The sequence below is a fragment of the Pholcus phalangioides genome, unplaced genomic scaffold (genome assembly GCF_987345545.1).
Source record: "Pholcus phalangioides strain wild (caught in Gottingen) unplaced genomic scaffold, Ppha-v1.0 ptg000014l_1, whole genome shotgun sequence".
NCBI classification, from domain to species: Eukaryota; Metazoa; Arthropoda; class Arachnida; order Araneae; family Pholcidae; genus Pholcus; species Pholcus phalangioides.
The window spans coordinates 1,266,717-1,283,801 of NW_028301607.1; the positions used below are offsets into that span (position 1 = coordinate 1,266,717).

Below are 17,085 nucleotides of genomic sequence, written 5' to 3' on the forward strand. Positions count from 1 at the left end.
CGTACGGGACACTTGGGCACCTAAATCACTTCTGCTGACGCGTCGCATGGGATATGAGCCTATAAGTGCCACCAGGGTCACCACAACTGGGGGGGAGCCGCCGGATCTGGTGCCCCAGGCGCTGTACCAGAATTCTTTTTGTAACCGCTCCTTTAACATTACACTGCCAAAGTTCGTGCTTAGCCTGGCTGATCAAATACCTGGTTACGGCCCTGAGTGACACTGCATACGTGATTCAAGGGTCTCTACGAATTCAGGGCAGCAAAGATGTGCACAGGGCCTGATTTTCTTACGGGCAAGTGGGGCATTTTCCGGGGGGGGGCCTGTGATTTTGTGGAGAGTCCAAAAAACATAATTTACCATGCCACAAGAACCCCCCCCTCCCCCAACGTTTGCTGCTTTTCCCAAGAATTCCACCGTATCAAAATCAGGCCCTGGTTTAACAACCCCATTCATATGCGATACGACTACCATTCACGGGCTTGTATACACTTATCGTATATTGTTATCTCATCACTTCTAGATTCGATACTACTTACACCAAGTCTGTCACACCGGAATTGAACAAAGAGGATGATGAAAGCCGGATGTTCGTGCGAAGACAAGTGGTCACCGAATTCCGCCAAGCCCAACCACTATAGGAAGTTGAAGAAGATATCGCAGATCCAGGAAGAAGTCGAGAGGCAAAGGATCATCGAAAACAGGAACAAAGGTCAGTTACTTGCCATGGAATGTGTAAATAATCAATCTCTCTTGTTTTCTCCTGTTATCATTAGAGCCCGGAAGTTCAGGCAAAATCCCATATGAATGTCTTTTTTTTTTTTGCCAATCTTTAAACTTTTGTGTAAAAGTTTGTTTTTTTTAATTTTTCTTGCCAAAAATGCCTATTTCGGCATTGTTTTATATTTATTCGTGATATTTAGAGGTCTAGGTATTTTTAGCATTGACAATTTCAAAATAATTTTTCCTTAAATATAATTAAATCTTCAGCCCTTAGCATTAATTATTATCAGACCCCCCCCCTTTCCCCTGTCTCCATTTAGATGCAAATAGGCATAAGTGCTTGAGAGAAAGGAAAATTGGTTTTAGGCATATAGAAGGGACAAAAAATATTCCTCTACGCCAGTGGTTCTCAACCTTTTTTTGACTCACGGAGCCCTTTTCAGCATATAATTTCTATGGCGGAGCCCTGTTTGACTAGAGGAGCCCCTTTTTGTGTAAAATTTTTATGGCGGAACATAACTATCTTTTAACATAACACAATTATCTTATAACATAACACAACATTCCTGCTCGCGGGTTGTTAATGGTGTTGCCCGAGTTTTGTAAGGTGAATTGTTAACCTCGGACCAATGGTGCTCCGGTGATATAGAATGTATATATTTTTAACATGTAATTTTTTTTTTTTTTTTTTGATTGAGAAAATAAATGCTCCCTTCGGGGAACCCCCGTATGGCGAATCACATTCGCCGGGTCGGGGTAAGTAACTCATAACATAACACAACTATCAAACAAATTCACTGATTTATTTTATTTTCCTCGAGTCACCACGGAGCCCCCGGGAAGTGCACACGGAGCACCGGTTGAGAACCGCTGCTCTACGCTATCCATAGCTTTCAGCTAGCTTTCAGCAGTCAACATACCGTCGAATCCGCATCAAGATTTGAACACGCATTGCATAGCCCTGTCGATGAATAGCTGAACAATGACTTCACTGTCCCAATAGTCAGGGCCGTAGTTTGCCTTCTTCGGGCGGCCCCCGGGGCAAACTTTTCCTTGGAATCAATCCCACTCGAAAGTATTATTATCATGCGAAACAAGTGTAACCCCAATTCAGCTCGTGGCTCAGGGGCAGTGCCCCGGTAGAGGCCACTGCCTAGTTACGGCCCTGTCCATTAGTTGACGATATGCAAAAATCATCTCCAGAATTCGAGAGATCCTTTTTTTCAAATCGATCGAATAGAAAGCTCAGAAAATTGTAAAATAATTCTATTTGAAAAAATATTATAGTTTTTATATACTGTAAGTATTCTTTGATTCAGCTGGATGTGTTGGGTATTTCCAGGATAGTATGCGCCGAGGTGAACGCGGATAGTCATTTTGCATGTCAGCCATATAATTACATATTAAGTGTTCCGGTTGAATGGAACTCCGCCCTAACCCTGAAATACCCATAAACACCTTTTTTTTGGCGTAATAATATCAACTTAGCTAATAATGCAGTTATTATTAAAACTAGCTTCAGTGAGTTTAGCAAAATTGTAGCCACTTTTCGGACCCTTAATATTGTATATAGCTTTTTCAATGTGCCTCTCCCACTTCCTGGAGCAGGGCCCCCTAAGCTAGGATTTTTTGTTTTCCTTCTTTCAAATCGAGCACAACTCAGGCCTATTGGCATGGACAATAGACCTACAATATACCTTCACTACCTAGTGAGTTGTGCCGGATTTTTGTAACTGTGTGTACTTAGGGTAGCATATCTAGTGACCATACGTCCCGTATTTCCCGGGACAGTCCCGGTTTTTCTTTTCTTTTTTTTTTGGTTGTCCCGACTTATTGGTGAAAGTATTCCGATTTTTCCCGTATTTTACACGAAGCCTACTTGAATTTTTATTCTTTAATGAAATCAAAGATTGACATTATTTTTCAACTCATGAATTATTTTATGATAATTACAACTATAAATGAGAATATTAATCTCCCACATTTGTCTGGGTGAACGTTTTTTTTTTCCTGGAATTCATTTTAATCCACTGCAATTTTCAGTAATGGTTCATTTCCCGCCATTTTAATTTTTCCGTAATTTCAACAATATCTATCAACTTTGTTTGGTTTTGGCGTCATTTTTGGCGATAATTGGCGATGTCCCGTATTTCCCCGTATTTGGAATCCTAATTTCCCGTATTTCTCTCGAGGAAATATGGTCAGACTACGGAGACTTTGAAGGAGAACATCGGCGCACACAGCCTTAAAGACGTCACTTATCTCAATTTCCCCAATAGATGGCGCCACTATTCCGACCAATTAAACCGGCCACAATATGTTGGCTGCATTTCCTCGAGAGAAATGCGGGAAATTGGGATTCCAAATACGGAGAAATATGGGACATCGCCAATTATCGCTAAGAATGACACTACAAGAGAACAAAGTTTCCAAACATTGCTGAAATTGCCCAAAAATCGTAATGGCGGGAAATGAAGCATTACCGCAAATATATATATTGCAGGAGATTAAATTTAATTCCACGTTCACCAAGGCAAAGCAAATTTCAGTGAATTAAAAAAAAAGTGTTTGAGATGAATATTCTTGTTTGTAGTCGTAATTATCGTAATACAATTTCTGAATTACAAAGATTTTAATCATTGATTTGAAGAATAAAGATTCAAGTTGGCTTCGTTGAAAATACGTGACATTTTTGCAAAAAGGTCAGGACAGCCAAAAAACAGAAAAAACCGGGACTGTCCCGGGAAATACGGGATGTATGGTCACCTTAGTAACGATTGAATATTTGCGTCGTTGGCTAAGATCTTTTGCGGGCCCCCCCCCCCCCCCAAACAGACTTTCGCGGGGCCCCTTTATGATGAATTTGCGCGTGAAAAAAAATTGACAAGAATCTTTCCGGGCCCAGGGCTGGATTCATTCTATCGAATTTCCCTGCCAGCCCCATCCTTGTGGGGGGCTAAGTGGCTTTTAATTGCTTTTCCTTTTTCCCATTTAATTAATTATAAATGCCTTTTTCTAGTGCCTAAACTTCCGGGCTCTAGTTATCATAAATATGCTTTTGGCTTCCAGAATTTCAAATTTTCAAGCTTTAAGTACGAGCATCATTTGATAAGTAATGTTAAAAAGGGGTATTTAAAAAAAATGTTTTGGACAAATTCAATTTTATTTTTCAACATTGTCTCCTTGAAGCGCTTTTCTACAATGATTTTAAATTTCCTTATCCCATCTGCAAAAAATTACGTTTTCTTTTAAAGTGTTCATTTATAACTGCAATAGCCTCTGATTTGATGAGAAAAAAAAACCCACCAAGTCAAACTTCCACGTTCACTCGCATGTAGCCGAATCTGTAGAATTCAGTGGATGAGAGATCGGTGCAAAGCCTAATTCACACAATTTGGCTATTGCAATGGCGTACCTGTTAGATACATATAGAGATGGGATCATTGGACTGGTAAGAGAGGGTTTTTTAGGCTCGTCAATATCTTAGCCGTTTCACCAGTGCAGCCGTTCTTTCAAATTTCCTAAAAGTATGGGCATAATTTTCTCTTATTAGTGAAGCTTAAGGAAGTAGCCTATGTAGGCATTGCTTTGAAAAATCCTGAAAAATTGTGGATATCACTTTTTCAGCAGACAAAGGAGGCTTTCGTTTGTCTGGTGCCATTTGACCACGTGAACAGTGGTGAATCCATGCTTCACAAACAGCAAAAAAATCTACGCCTAAAATCTTTAGTGTTCCGAGCCAATATTGGCTCTTTGAAATGCTTTTTAAGTTCGCTTTTGATCAATCGTGACTAATCCTGGCGCCCATCTTGCGTGCACAAAACTTTTCCATTTTTAATTTCTCGTGGAGAATATTGTGAATTCATTCTATCGAAATGGCCACAACATGAGCTCTCTCTCAAGTGCCTTCTATCTGTTATAGGTGCCCAAAGCTCTACTTTCTCGTAGCCCCATGGCGATCCTGCGTACACGGCTTGTCTATCCTTAGAAATTTGCTGCATGCCCTTTCATATGTTGTGCCGAAAAATTGATGTTTTCCGCACTTTTTATTACTTCACTCATTTCCCCCCGTGACTAATGATTATTTTTCGTGTAATCTTGAATGACAATTTAACGCCAATTTAACCCGTTTAAGAAACAGTTTTAACTCATCGTAATATTCTCGTTATGATTTTGATATAGATGAGCGTTTGCTGTTCTTTATTTTGTAGCTCTGGGTGTAGAGACGAAGATAAAGCCAATTTGCTTGTACGAATACGGTGAGTATGAGAAACCTTTCTTTCATATATTAGAACAGGGGTTCTAAAACTGTTATCGTTGTGCCAGCTGTCATTTACAGGCATGTATACAGGGTTCCAGTTACCTTTACCCATTTTTTAGCACTTCAGCTAAATTCCACCCTCAGTGCCCCTTTTCCCTATTCAATGCTTAACAGCTCCCCAGAGCTGTTTAACAAAGGATATTTTCAAGAAATCTTTGTCAGGGTCACCGCTCCGTTGCGCCCCTGACAAAGGTTGGAGGGGGACCAGGGTGCCGTGGTGCACAGTTTGAGAACCAATGCATTAGAACATAGTTCTCAAAATTTCTGTTCCATCAACCCCCGTCCTTCAGAAATGTTTTCGTCTTATCGCCCACAACTCAAGTAAATCCATAGGACCCGAAGTGAAATCTGTAGGTTCTGTCGGTCCCTTGGATCATTCCATCACTCACCATGGGGGAGGGGGGGGACAGTGTCCACTTTGGGAAACACTGCATTAGAATATTAATAAAATTATGAATTTCGAAATATGTACCATAAAGTATATTAATCTATTGACAAAGGTATCGACTTCCTATAATTTACATTATATATTTCCGATCGGCCATTCCATCAAATCGCGACCAAACAAATGCTTCATTTAACGAGTAAACAAAGTCTTCAAATAATCAAGTGTCTATTACCCAAGTAGCACCAAACAGCAGGTGCCTATTGTAGATTTCGCCAACTTTTCCTGGATTCGGCTACAGTAACATTAACCTGGTTAGCTCAGGTGCTAAAAAATGTAAAAAAGGTAGCTGGAACCCAGTATATACCTATAGTTGTATCCCGTGTATATAATATGGCAAGGATAAGATAACAGATGAGATGGCATGCGGGGGGGGGGGGGGGGTCGGGTCTCAATTGCTTTTAAAACATACCTCCGTCCTAATATGTGTACATTCATCTTAACTAAACCCCGAAACTTCAACTCCAACTCGTAATCCCATCTCGTCTGTAATCACCACAAAATTTGTTAATCGCGACAGTACCCAATTGTCCGGGAAAATATGTTGTAAAAGTTTGTATGTTTGTTTGTTTTTTGACACTAAATAAAGTGTTCCAGACTCTGCCACGAAGCTGGGCTGGAAGAGATCTCGGCAACGGGATAAGTCCAGTGGCAAAGTTCTGGCGTTCATTCATTCATATACCTATAAATGACAGCTGACACAATGATAACAGTAATAAGTGCCAACAAACGGAGACCAAGATAGATCAGCCTGTACGTCAAGGAGCTTTATTTCGTTATTTTGCAATTCTTAATGATTGATGACGATTAGGGGTTATATGATTTCTATGACTTGAAAACCGACAGATTATGCTTCACAAAAAGATCATTTATACCCTAAAAAAACCTAAAAAAATATGCCTTTTTTAAAATAGCCTCTACATATCCTCAGTGGGGTTACAGGAAATCGTCATGATGCCGAAGGTACACAAATAAAATAAAATAAAATTGCCAATTGCTGCTGATATTTCCAAAACAATCGTCAATCATTACCAAAAAACAATGCCAAAAATAAGTGAAACTGCCAATTATTGCTAATATCACTGATAATTTCCAATTGTATGAAATGAAGCAAGGGAAGAAGAAAAGGCTTAAGGAAAAAAAGAAAAAATTCCCTTACTTTATTATTCTGCTGAAATATGCAAAATAATGCTCTAAAACATGAAAATATACCTTAAATTCTGAAAGTCGTGGAAACTACCTTGAAAGCATTCAAAATCGTAAAAAAAAAATGCCTTAGAAAAATGCTGCATCGCGTGAAAATAGCGAAATATGCAAAATCATAAAAAGTATCAGGGTCGTAGTGTGTCTTTTCGGGGGCCCGGGGCTGATTACTGTTCAAAACAAATGCAAACTTTTGTGGGAGCCTCCTCATTCTGTTCGGGGCCCAGCAGCAGTGCCCACGGTTGCTGTAGCCTAGTTACGGCCCTGAAAAGTATGCTCCCATAGGAAATACTAGCCCTAAAGATGGATATATTCCCATAATTATACACAGATGACTCTTATGTCCCGTATTTATTTTTCCTGTTAATGCGAGCAAAACGTGTCATCTCGTTCTTTCTCTTTTGTTGTTCGTGCACCTCTTCTGAATTTAATAAAGGTGTGTTGGACTGTTTTCCGGATGCACTTGCCCCAGTGCCGTCTTAATGCGGGAACTCACCCGGGCACGGGTGGGCCCCTAAGATGGCCCTAAACTGTCTCTCAGGAAACGCTTCAAAATCTCCTCTTGAAGATGTGAAGCGGTTGTTTCCGGTCCATCAATATCAATGATTCATTGTGTGTGTGTGCCATTCTTCGTCATTCGATTCAATCGCATGCTGAAATTCGCGTGTTTCCTGCCCGCAGTGCCGTTCAGCCCGAAGCAGAAGAACCGCTGGAGAGAGGTCGACGAAGAACTGCCGAGGATACACCAGAAAGAGCCCGAGAACATGGAGGAAGAGATGGAGCGCCAAGAGATGGTCCACAAGCTATTAGTCGGCGGCGGGAAAAGTAAATAAACATTTCTATAGCAAACACTTGATTGTTAGATGAGTGGCCCTCCCAATATTGATATCATATCCCTGATCCCTTAAAACGTTTTTGAATTCGACCAATAAGGTTTATGTATATCACACATTCCGGAAAGACGATATGCCACATGTACTTTCCTCCAACAAGGAAAGCCATATAATCGATTCGACGTTCTCGTCTTCTAGGTCTTGCGGAACTGAAGAAAGAGAGTGACCTGATGGATACATCGGATACTGACCTGACATTCCAAGAGTTCTCGGACAGAGGACGCCAGCGCCGTGGCGGCTCGACAACTTCCGAAAACCCTGTACGTGATTCGGGCACAGAGCATTCGTCAAAAGCTCGCCGTGAAGTTTACACCCAGCAAATCTGCCATCAGACCCCTGTCTCGATTGACAACAACCACCGCACCAAATTGTGCTCAAAGAAACCCGCCAACGGAGACAGCGCAGATAAATCATACCAGAGAAACAGCGACAACAGGGCCTCCATCCTACGCACTGCCACCACCACCACAACTACCACGGCCGGTCACCCTCAAGAACAACAGCGTATACCATTCTACGGCGGCGCGCCCCTCTCATACAGCGACCCCGGCCACAAGATCGACGAGACATACCTGGAGGAACAGTCTCTGGGCAGCCAGGACGAGAAGTCCAACGTTTCGGTGAAGAACCTGAGGGATTCGTTCATGTGTAGGCTCAGACTGACCGCTTCGGATGGTGGGCTAACGACCAAGCGTTACACGAAACCCGCGAGTCGACTCGGTGTCGAGTTCCAGAAGGATCCTAACAGGAGGAGCCTGCCTGATAACATTCTCTTGAATCACCAGAGGCCGAGGACCGTCAGCAAATACCTGTATAACGGACCGGCGATCAACTGATGGCTATTCAGCTCCACGATCTCAAGGACACCAAATAAAAAGCTTTTCCAATAAACTAATAGCGTGTAGGCCACATACAGCCGTCGAATTCGAATCCGTGTGATGAGTACCAGCCATACTCTTGACAATAAATTCGTCATAAAAGAGAGCTGTGTGGACATGTTTCCTCATCTGAATTTTTCTGTATACCGATGACCATGATTCGAAGTGGATAATATTCAAATTAAGAGGACGCCTCTGTGTGCCTGTAGGGCCACAACTAGGTACTTGGAATGCTTCGATGAGTTAAAGGAGGGAGACAAACATAATGTATTTTGGTGCCCGCTGTAATGCTTAGAGATTAAACCACACTTGCTCAACCCATGGCCCATGAGCCAAATGTGGCCCTCGTAGTCATCTGATATGGCCCGCGATTTCAAACCTAATTTTTTAAAAATGAACTGAGTGACGTATTTTTTTTACAGGCCATTTAATGGCTCACGGTGCGCTTATCATTTAATGACTCAATGACCACTTCACTTGACCCTCCGCTCATTTACAGATCACTTAAAGTGACCTACATACAAATCACTGGATGGACCTGTGGCACTGTTTCCCATTACTTAGTGACCCATTTTTAGACATTATTTATAGTCCCCTTTATTGACTCGCGCGCGCGGCACATTTAAAAAAAAAATCTCTTCAGTGACCCACGCCATATTTAAATGTTTTTCAAGTGACCCACCGCACATTTAATGATGGGTGGGTCCACCCTCATTTCACATTGGGTGAGTCCATTGGGTGGGTTCACCCTCATTTCAATAAAGTTGTCCCTCCGTAGCACATTCTTCTCATTTCAATTACTGTAAGTGGTTTACGTTCCCAGATCGCTTTTACTATAGTGCCGTCTCAATACATGGGCCCACCTGAGCACGGCCTGGGAGCCTCAAGTGCAGAGGGGTCTCGTGAAAATGAGATTTTGTTCAAATTTTCGATAGTAAGCATGGTGAATATTGGGTAGGCATTTCTAGCCGGGGGGGGGGCTGAGGGAAGAGCGAAATCACTTTGCCCGAGGGCCCCATGAAGTTGTTCTTGAGACGGCCTTGCTGCAGGGTCTCACTCCACAGTTCCAGATTAGCTGAGTGGCCCCCGACACGTTTCCAAACCAATGAAGTGGTCCGCACTCTCTAAAATGTTGAGCACCCTTGGGTTAAAAGCGGCGCATTCAATGCGCCACTCCTCTCTTCTCTCATCCAGGCCTCTTGGTTGAGGCTCTGATTTGCATAACATTATAAAGCTTTCCCTTAGTTTGGCTAGAAGTTTTGATGGGCCCCTTAGAAAGGACTTTCGTTGGGCACCCCTATGAATTTTACATTTCTCCAGCAAACGCTCAGCGTGAAAATTAAAAATAATAATAAAAATTTGGAACCTTGTAGGTTCAATTCCCGTCAACTTCCTCTTTGTGTAGCGTTGTGCCGATTGCACAGAGACGAGACGACGTACAGCAACGGCCAGTAACGTCGGAGTTGGGGGTGATGAGGGTGCTCGAGCACCCACGGTAATTCAAGCCTTTTTTTTTACATGTTAACTGGTGGAGATTTTGCCCCACTAGCCTTTCTATTTGCCCCACCAGTGAAGATAAAAAATGACCACTGGTGGGACAAAGCCATTTTTTCGCCCCAGTTGGCGTTTTGTTAATACTATCTCGTATGTCGTCCTCCATAATCTCAAGAGAGCCTGGCTGTTAGTGGATTTGTACGACACATCTTGCAAGCTCCTGCACAACAACTTTCGGACGTCACTCATAGCTCAAGAATCCCTGGATGTAAGTGAATTTGTTCGACCCACCGCGGAAGCCCCTGGCAAACAAGTCCTGCTAGTGATCCACAGCTCAAGCATCCCTTTGCTGTTAGTGGATTTTTATGACTTCCCTGGAAAACTCCTGCCAATCAAGTTTGGGTTGTGACCCATAGCTCGAGTCCCTGTCTTAATGGATTCGTAGGACCCTTCTCGGAAGCCCCCTGCGAATTACGTTCCAGTCGGGACACCATAGCTCAGAGTCCTTGGTTGTTAATGGATTTGGACTGTTTGGATTTGGACAATGACCCATCTTGCGAGCCCGGAGACCCAAGTTTGGGTCGTGACCCATAGGTCAAGAACCCCTGGCGTTTGGCGACAAGAGTGACCATAAGAGTTTGTAAGCATGTGACCCTTTCCATTTTGCGCGACATAGAGAGTTCGAAAAACACGGCTACCCCCCAACAAAAGCTTGTCCTCTCTCTGCCGAAGAGCCTCGTGTGTTTCCGCACAAAATTGATGAAGACTTCAGCTATTGGTAGAATCGAGCGATAGAATTTAAAAATTTGACAATAGAATTTAAAAATTTGACAATAGATTTTAAAATTTAGCAATGAAATTTAGAATTTACCAATAGAATTTAGGAAATAGAATGTAGCAATCGAATGTAGAATAAAGCAGCATAATTCTGAATTTAGCAAGGTAACTGATAATTTATTAATATAATTTATAATGCTGCAACAAATGGAAAACAAAAAAACCGTTTTACCCGCATTTAAAGCTGCCCCCCTCCCCAATTTCTACCGTTTCTCGGATATTTCAGTGAATGTTGCACTTGGAAACATGGATTTTTTCTTCTTTGTTGACATCAGGAGAGACATGGAAACATCTTCCTAATTGGGTTTTGGGGCACACGGTGACTGTATAAAAAATTAATATTTTTCATTTAAATAACTATACAACCCCCCTGCAACATGAATAAATTTCTAAGTACTACACGCTATTTTGATACATTTTGTAATTGGAAGTATACTTCTAGGATCAACGGTTCGCCATACGCTCTGCTCCCTGTATATAACATACTTAAATCCTTTGATGACGAAATGCGTTGGGTTTGATGATGTAGCTGAGACAAATACGAGAGAAATTCTCAGATACAACAGAGCACCAACAGATCTCACTGTTGAAAAGCGTCTTTGGTAACATATTGTCAATGCTTTGAGGAATTCAATCGAAAAAAAAAACCAGTTACATTAAAACTAGAATTTTCATATTTGCGAGAAATGGGCTCTATGTGGAAAAATTCTATGTAAAGAATTGTAGAATTAATTATATAAAGAATTTTAATGTAGAATATCTTATTGATAGAATATCGTTAATCCTGTGAAGAGCAAGTATAATTTCAAATCTGAAATTATTCCCCGTATTTAATGCAGAATTTTGATCAGCTCTAAAATTATTTCTTTCATTATCGGGAATATAATGACGTGTGCAATAAATCTGTAAATCGCAATGCTGCCATCTATACAAAAACCAGAGGGAGGCGAATTTTAAGTAATGGGTGACCCAAGGAAGTTGGTGGAATGGGAGAAGGATGACAAAATTTGTTTTTGCTTAAGGGCGGCGAAACTAAAAAACCGCCCATAAGGAGGCCTATATGCCTCTGCTAGAGATATATATAGGGATTATGTGTCACGGAGTGAGTCACCTAACCAGGTACCTATAGTGTATTTGCGAGCATGAGAGAACAAACGACCGGGTCAGCGAGCGATCAATACACAGAGAAAATTATTGGAGACAATGGAAGGGCTCAAAACATTTTGGGGGGATTTCCTGAAACCCCTGTTATATGCGTAGGAACTTATAGAGATGTGGGCAAATATAATGAAGGGGGGGTGCCCTGTGGGATTATGAGTGCATACAAGCTTTTGTCAATGGTGATCAAGAGTGACCCAAAGAGTTTGCAAGCATTTGAGTAACCTAGAGAGTGTGGGAATAGGTCTGGTGATCGTAAAGAGTGACCTAGAGCATGTGAGTGATCGTAAGAGTGACCTAGAGCATGTGAGTGATCGTAAGAGTGACCTAGAGCATGTGAGTGATCGTAAGAGTAATCTAGAGCATGTGAGTAACCAAAAATAGTGAGCAGTAATATGATCGACGAAAAGAATGTCGTAGAGAGCAATGGACCGAGTCGGCGAATGACCAAAAGAGCGACCTAAACATTTCACGGGAATATGAGAGACCTAAAGAGTGTGTAAACATAGGAGTGACCAAAAGAGTAACCTTGAGAGTGTGTAAGCATATATAGGAGTGACCAAAAGAGTAACCTTGAGAGTGTGTAAGCATATATAGGAGTGACCTAGAGAGCGTGGGACGAGGTCAGTGAACGACCAAAATCCAAAATTTTGACCAAAAGAATATGACCAAGGAAGTGTGCAACCACGGTGAGTGATGAAAAGAGTGATTTTAGAGACAGAGGCGTATTTTGGAGTGGAGGGAAGACATATAGGGATTATGTGTCTGTATGAAACTTTTATATTGATTAATTAAAAAAAAATTGCGAACACAGTATTTTGAAAACACTAACTGGTGAATCGGAGCAGGGGGCCCCCAAAAAATTTCTCCAGGAGCCCCACAAAAATAAATTGGGGAAAAAAAAAATTCTTGTGTAATTCAATAATTTTAGGTGCAGCTGTTTGGTATGGCTAGGCTGACCATGTTTGCTCGAGAAAAATACGGTAAATTGAGCTTCGAAATATGGGAAAATACGGGCCATTGCCAATTACCGCCAAAAATGATGCCGATAGTCAGCAGAGTCATCAACTCATAATCGCAGAAAAGTCGCTAAATGCCGAAAATGAATTTAATTCACCGCAATTTGAAGTGGGGCTTCATTTTCCGCATTTAGGGACTTTTCTGCGGTTATGAGTAATACTTATTATTATTCTAGTTTTTAGTCGTAATTATCCTCATGTAATGTCTGAGTTGGAAAGGTAATTTTTCAAACCTTGATTTGAAGAATAAAAATTCTAGTTGGCTCCGTTGGAAATACGTAAAAAACCAGGATTTGTAAAAAAGTCAGGACGCCAAAAAAGGCAGAGAACACAGATTCTGTTCCGGAAAATAACGGGACGTATAGTACGTCACTACAAGCATTAGTGGAAGGTCGAGGTTTGTTTACTTATATCTGAGATTGAATACAATACAAACTGTTTGCATAGCACTCACATCTAGTGAGTCTCTGACATCATCATAAGCTGATAGAAGGCTATTGGGCTTTTATTACTTTTTAATGAGGTGACAGTCTCGGTTCCTTCTGTTTTTCTGGCTGTTCCGACTTTTCTACAAAAATGTCCGGGTTTTCACGTAATTTCAATGAAGCCAACTTCATTTTTATTCTTCAAATTAACGATTAAAATTGTCTTCCCAACTCAGAAATGACATTGCGATAACTACAACTACGAATAAGAATATTTATTTCACACTAGGGGGGGGGGGCGACGGATTCGGCGTCCACCCCAATCCCTCTCCAAACTCCTTCAATGGACCTAACTACTTGTCACATATTCTTTATTTATCAAGCAAAATATTCCTCAGGCACTGCGAATGCCTGCAAAACAGTCATACAATTCCCAGTTTCCCACTCTGATTTTCTCATCGGCAATAAAGCACAGTACTACCACTATACGCAGTGCACAACAATGAGAAACTCAGCGCAACGCAAAACGCTATGCACCATCATCGGCAATACAGCAAAATAAGTAATGCACTGCCATCATAAATACAGCATAATACTCGATGCACCGAAATAGATACGAAAAACACAACGATAGGCAATACACACAATACACAATAAGTATAACTAATACCCCTAATCACAGTAATTAATGCACCACTATTTGCGGTGAATCTCAACACGCAAAGCACTATCATCGGCAATAAAGCACAATACTACCACTATATGCAGTGCACCATCATCTGCAATACAGCAAAATAAGTAGTGCATCATGATAAGGAATGCACCATAATATGCAATGCACCACAATACATAATAATAAGCACTGCATTACGATAAGCAAAAAAGCACAATATGCAATGCACCAGAGTACACAATGTATCTCATTAAGCAAAGCACAATAATACGCAATGCACCACAATACGCAATAAGTGCTGCGTTGCTATTAGAAATTACAGCATGCGATGCACTACAATATAGAAGGCACCACTGTTTGCAAAGCACCACAATAAGCAATACAGTATAATATGCAATTGCATTACAACCAGTAATGCACCACTGTTTGCAAAGCACCACAATAAGCAATACGCCATAAGCGCTGCATTACAATAAGCAATACAGCACGTATGCACTACAATACGTAATGCAGTACGTTATACGCATACAGTACAAAAGTGTATTAGGCTTTTCCTACGTTGTAAGCACTGGCAGAAAATTGATTTGTTTAATTATATTTGCTACAGACAAGTACTGTTTGCAGTGACATCTAATGAGTCTTTATATACTACGAAGTCATAAGCTGAGAGATGTGTATTGGGCTTTTTCTACGTTGTAGGCACTGATAGAAGATTGATTTGTTTAATTATATTTGTTACAGACAAGTAACTGTTCGCAGTGACATCTAACGAGTCTTTATATGTTGAAGTGTCATGACTAGTAGACTGACCATATTCACTCGAGAAAAATGTGGTAAATTAAGCTCAGAAATACGGAATACCGCCAATTGTTGGCAAAATTGATGCTAGAAGCACTGAGCTATAAGTAAAGTTTACAAGTTTAAAGTAAAGTGTGACCATATGTCCCGTATTTTTTGAGACACACCCGGTTTTTTCTTTTTTTATGCCCGTCCCGACTTGTTTGCAAAAATGTCCCGTTTTTTCCCGTTTTCTAAACAAATCTTTCTTGAATTTTTATTCTTTATTATTTTCTTTATTTTCTTATCAGAGATTGAAATTATTTTTTTTAACTCATAAGTTATATGCTATCATTGCAAATAAAAATAAGAATATTCATCTCACATATTTAACATGGTGGACATTTTATTTAGTGGAATTTATTTTAATCCAGTGCAATTTGTAGTTGTGCTTCATTTCCCACCATTGGCGACCTTCCGTTATTTTAGAAGTATTTGGCAACTTTGCTTGCTTTTGGCATCATTTTTGGCGATGTCCCGTATTTGACATTCCAATTGCCCGTATTTTTCTCAAAATAATATAGTCAACCAACTTATAGCTCGTGGGTAGATGTAAGCATAATTGCCAACTGGTGCTAAAATCATAGAAAAGTCGCCAATCTCGGGAAACGAAGCCCGCTTGAAATTGCAGTGAATTAAATTAGGAATGAAAAAAATATGAGATGATTTTCCTTGTTTGTAGTTTTGATATAATTTCTGAGTTTGGAACATACTTTTATTCATTGATTTGATGAATAAAATGAGAATTAAAAGTGAAGTTGGCTTCCCTGAAAATACGTGAAAAACCGGGATATTTCTTCAAAAAATTCGGAACAGCCAGAAAAACAGAAAAGGCCGGGACGGATATCACGGAGGTACGGATGTATCGCTCATCCAACGTATTGCTCTTATTATTTCACAGCTTGCTATAATGTAACAGACATGGAGTCAGCCAACTCCACACTAGAAATATATATTTTGTGTGTTGAGTCAGTCCCCCCCCCCCTCCGCACATTCTAAAAATATGCACGAATATGCACACCCCCCTCGATTTTTTTTGTTTCGATAATGTTTTGAGATTAATTTACACGTGCGTGGTTTATTACTCTATACTATAAAATCAAACTCGAAAAAGGCCCGTTGCTATGACGGAACGGAAATTGGTGGCGATTTTCTGTAACGGAAGTGGACAAGGAAGAAGCGTTTTCTGACGCTTTAGGTTTACGAAAATCTGTTACGTTTTTGTGTTACGGAAATCGGTTACGATTTCTGCATATATGGGGACCCTTTTGACCCATCGGGACAAAGTTATGTGCATGTACCGAGAGGCTCCCACATCCTACAGCAAGGCCCCTAGGCTGGAATAGATGGCGAGCTCCCAAACTAGCTTTTTCACGGGCCCCTCTGTGGTTAATTTATAGCGCGAAAAATCAAAAAGTGATAAGAATCGTTCCGACCCGTGTCAGACCGGCACTTGGGGAGGGGGGCATGCCAAAAAGTATGCATAATAGTGCTCCCAACACACAGGGTCGGGGTGGGGGATTGCACATATACCTTCGGGGGAAGCTAAAAGGTTTCATTTCAAGGGGCCCTTGATGGATGTCATTGTTTTCTTGCTGCTTTAACGTTGAAAAATTTGCGATAGCGGAAGCCCATGATATATCCAGTCTGGGACCCCATAAAATTTGTGAATTCGGTCTTGGGTAATTGTGTCGGGGGTGGGGTCGGAAGTTATTCGTTGGTGAAATGAATACCAATAACATTTGGCGTGGCTCTCACGGGGGGTGGGGGGATGCCCGATAAGCTTCCAAGTCAGGGGTCCCGTTTCATTTTGAGGGCCCTGGGTGAATCTCATTCTTTTCTGTTGTTTAACGTTATAGAATTTGCAACAGCGGAAGCCCGAGATAAATCCAGTCTGGGGCCCTACTAAAAATCTGCGTATTGGGTCCTCGCTACTGGATGTGGGAGTCCAGGATTTTATTCGTTGTAAAATTCATAAAAATGAAAAATTTTCGTGACCCCTCACAGGCAGGGCCGTCTTAAGAGTATCATGGGCCCTCGGGCCAAGTGGTTTTTCGGAGGCCCTACCTGGTAAATCCTAGAAAATTTCAACCGGATCTCATTTTTGTGAGGCCCCCTCTTCTCTTGAGGTCCCCGGGCCGTGCCCGGGTGGGCCCATGAATTAAGATGGCATAGCTCA

The 17,085-nt window shown here is 41.2% G+C and overlaps 1 protein-coding gene across 1 annotated transcript; it reads left to right on the forward strand.

The window, feature by feature from the left end:
• The first annotated feature begins 523 nt into the window (after positions 1 to 523).
• Positions 524 to 8,561, forward strand: LOC149077894 (uncharacterized). Its single transcript, XM_089241416.1, has 4 exons — positions 524 to 712; positions 4,935 to 4,982; positions 7,374 to 7,517; positions 7,724 to 8,561. The coding sequence occupies exons 1-4, from the start codon at positions 574 to 576 to the stop codon at positions 8,419 to 8,421; spliced, it is 1,029 nt and encodes a 342-aa protein (XP_089097542.1). The 5' UTR covers positions 524 to 573; the 3' UTR covers positions 8,422 to 8,561.
• The last annotated feature ends 8,524 nt before the right edge of the window (positions 8,562 to 17,085 follow it).

What these genes read in the sequence shown, in the direction of transcription:
- LOC149077894 (XM_089241416.1), top strand. Translation starts at nt 574, where the DNA reads ATGATGAAAGCCGGATGTTCGTGCGAAGACAAGTGGTCACCGAATTCC. An exon ending in CATCGAAAACAGGAACAAAG is followed by an intron (nt 713 to 4,934) that starts GTCAGTTACTTG and finishes TTTATTTTGTAG; the next exon opens with CTCTGGGTGTAGAGACGAAG. An exon ending in AATTTGCTTGTACGAATACG is followed by an intron (nt 4,983 to 7,373) that starts GTGAGTATGAGA and finishes TCCTGCCCGCAG; the next exon opens with TGCCGTTCAGCCCGAAGCAG.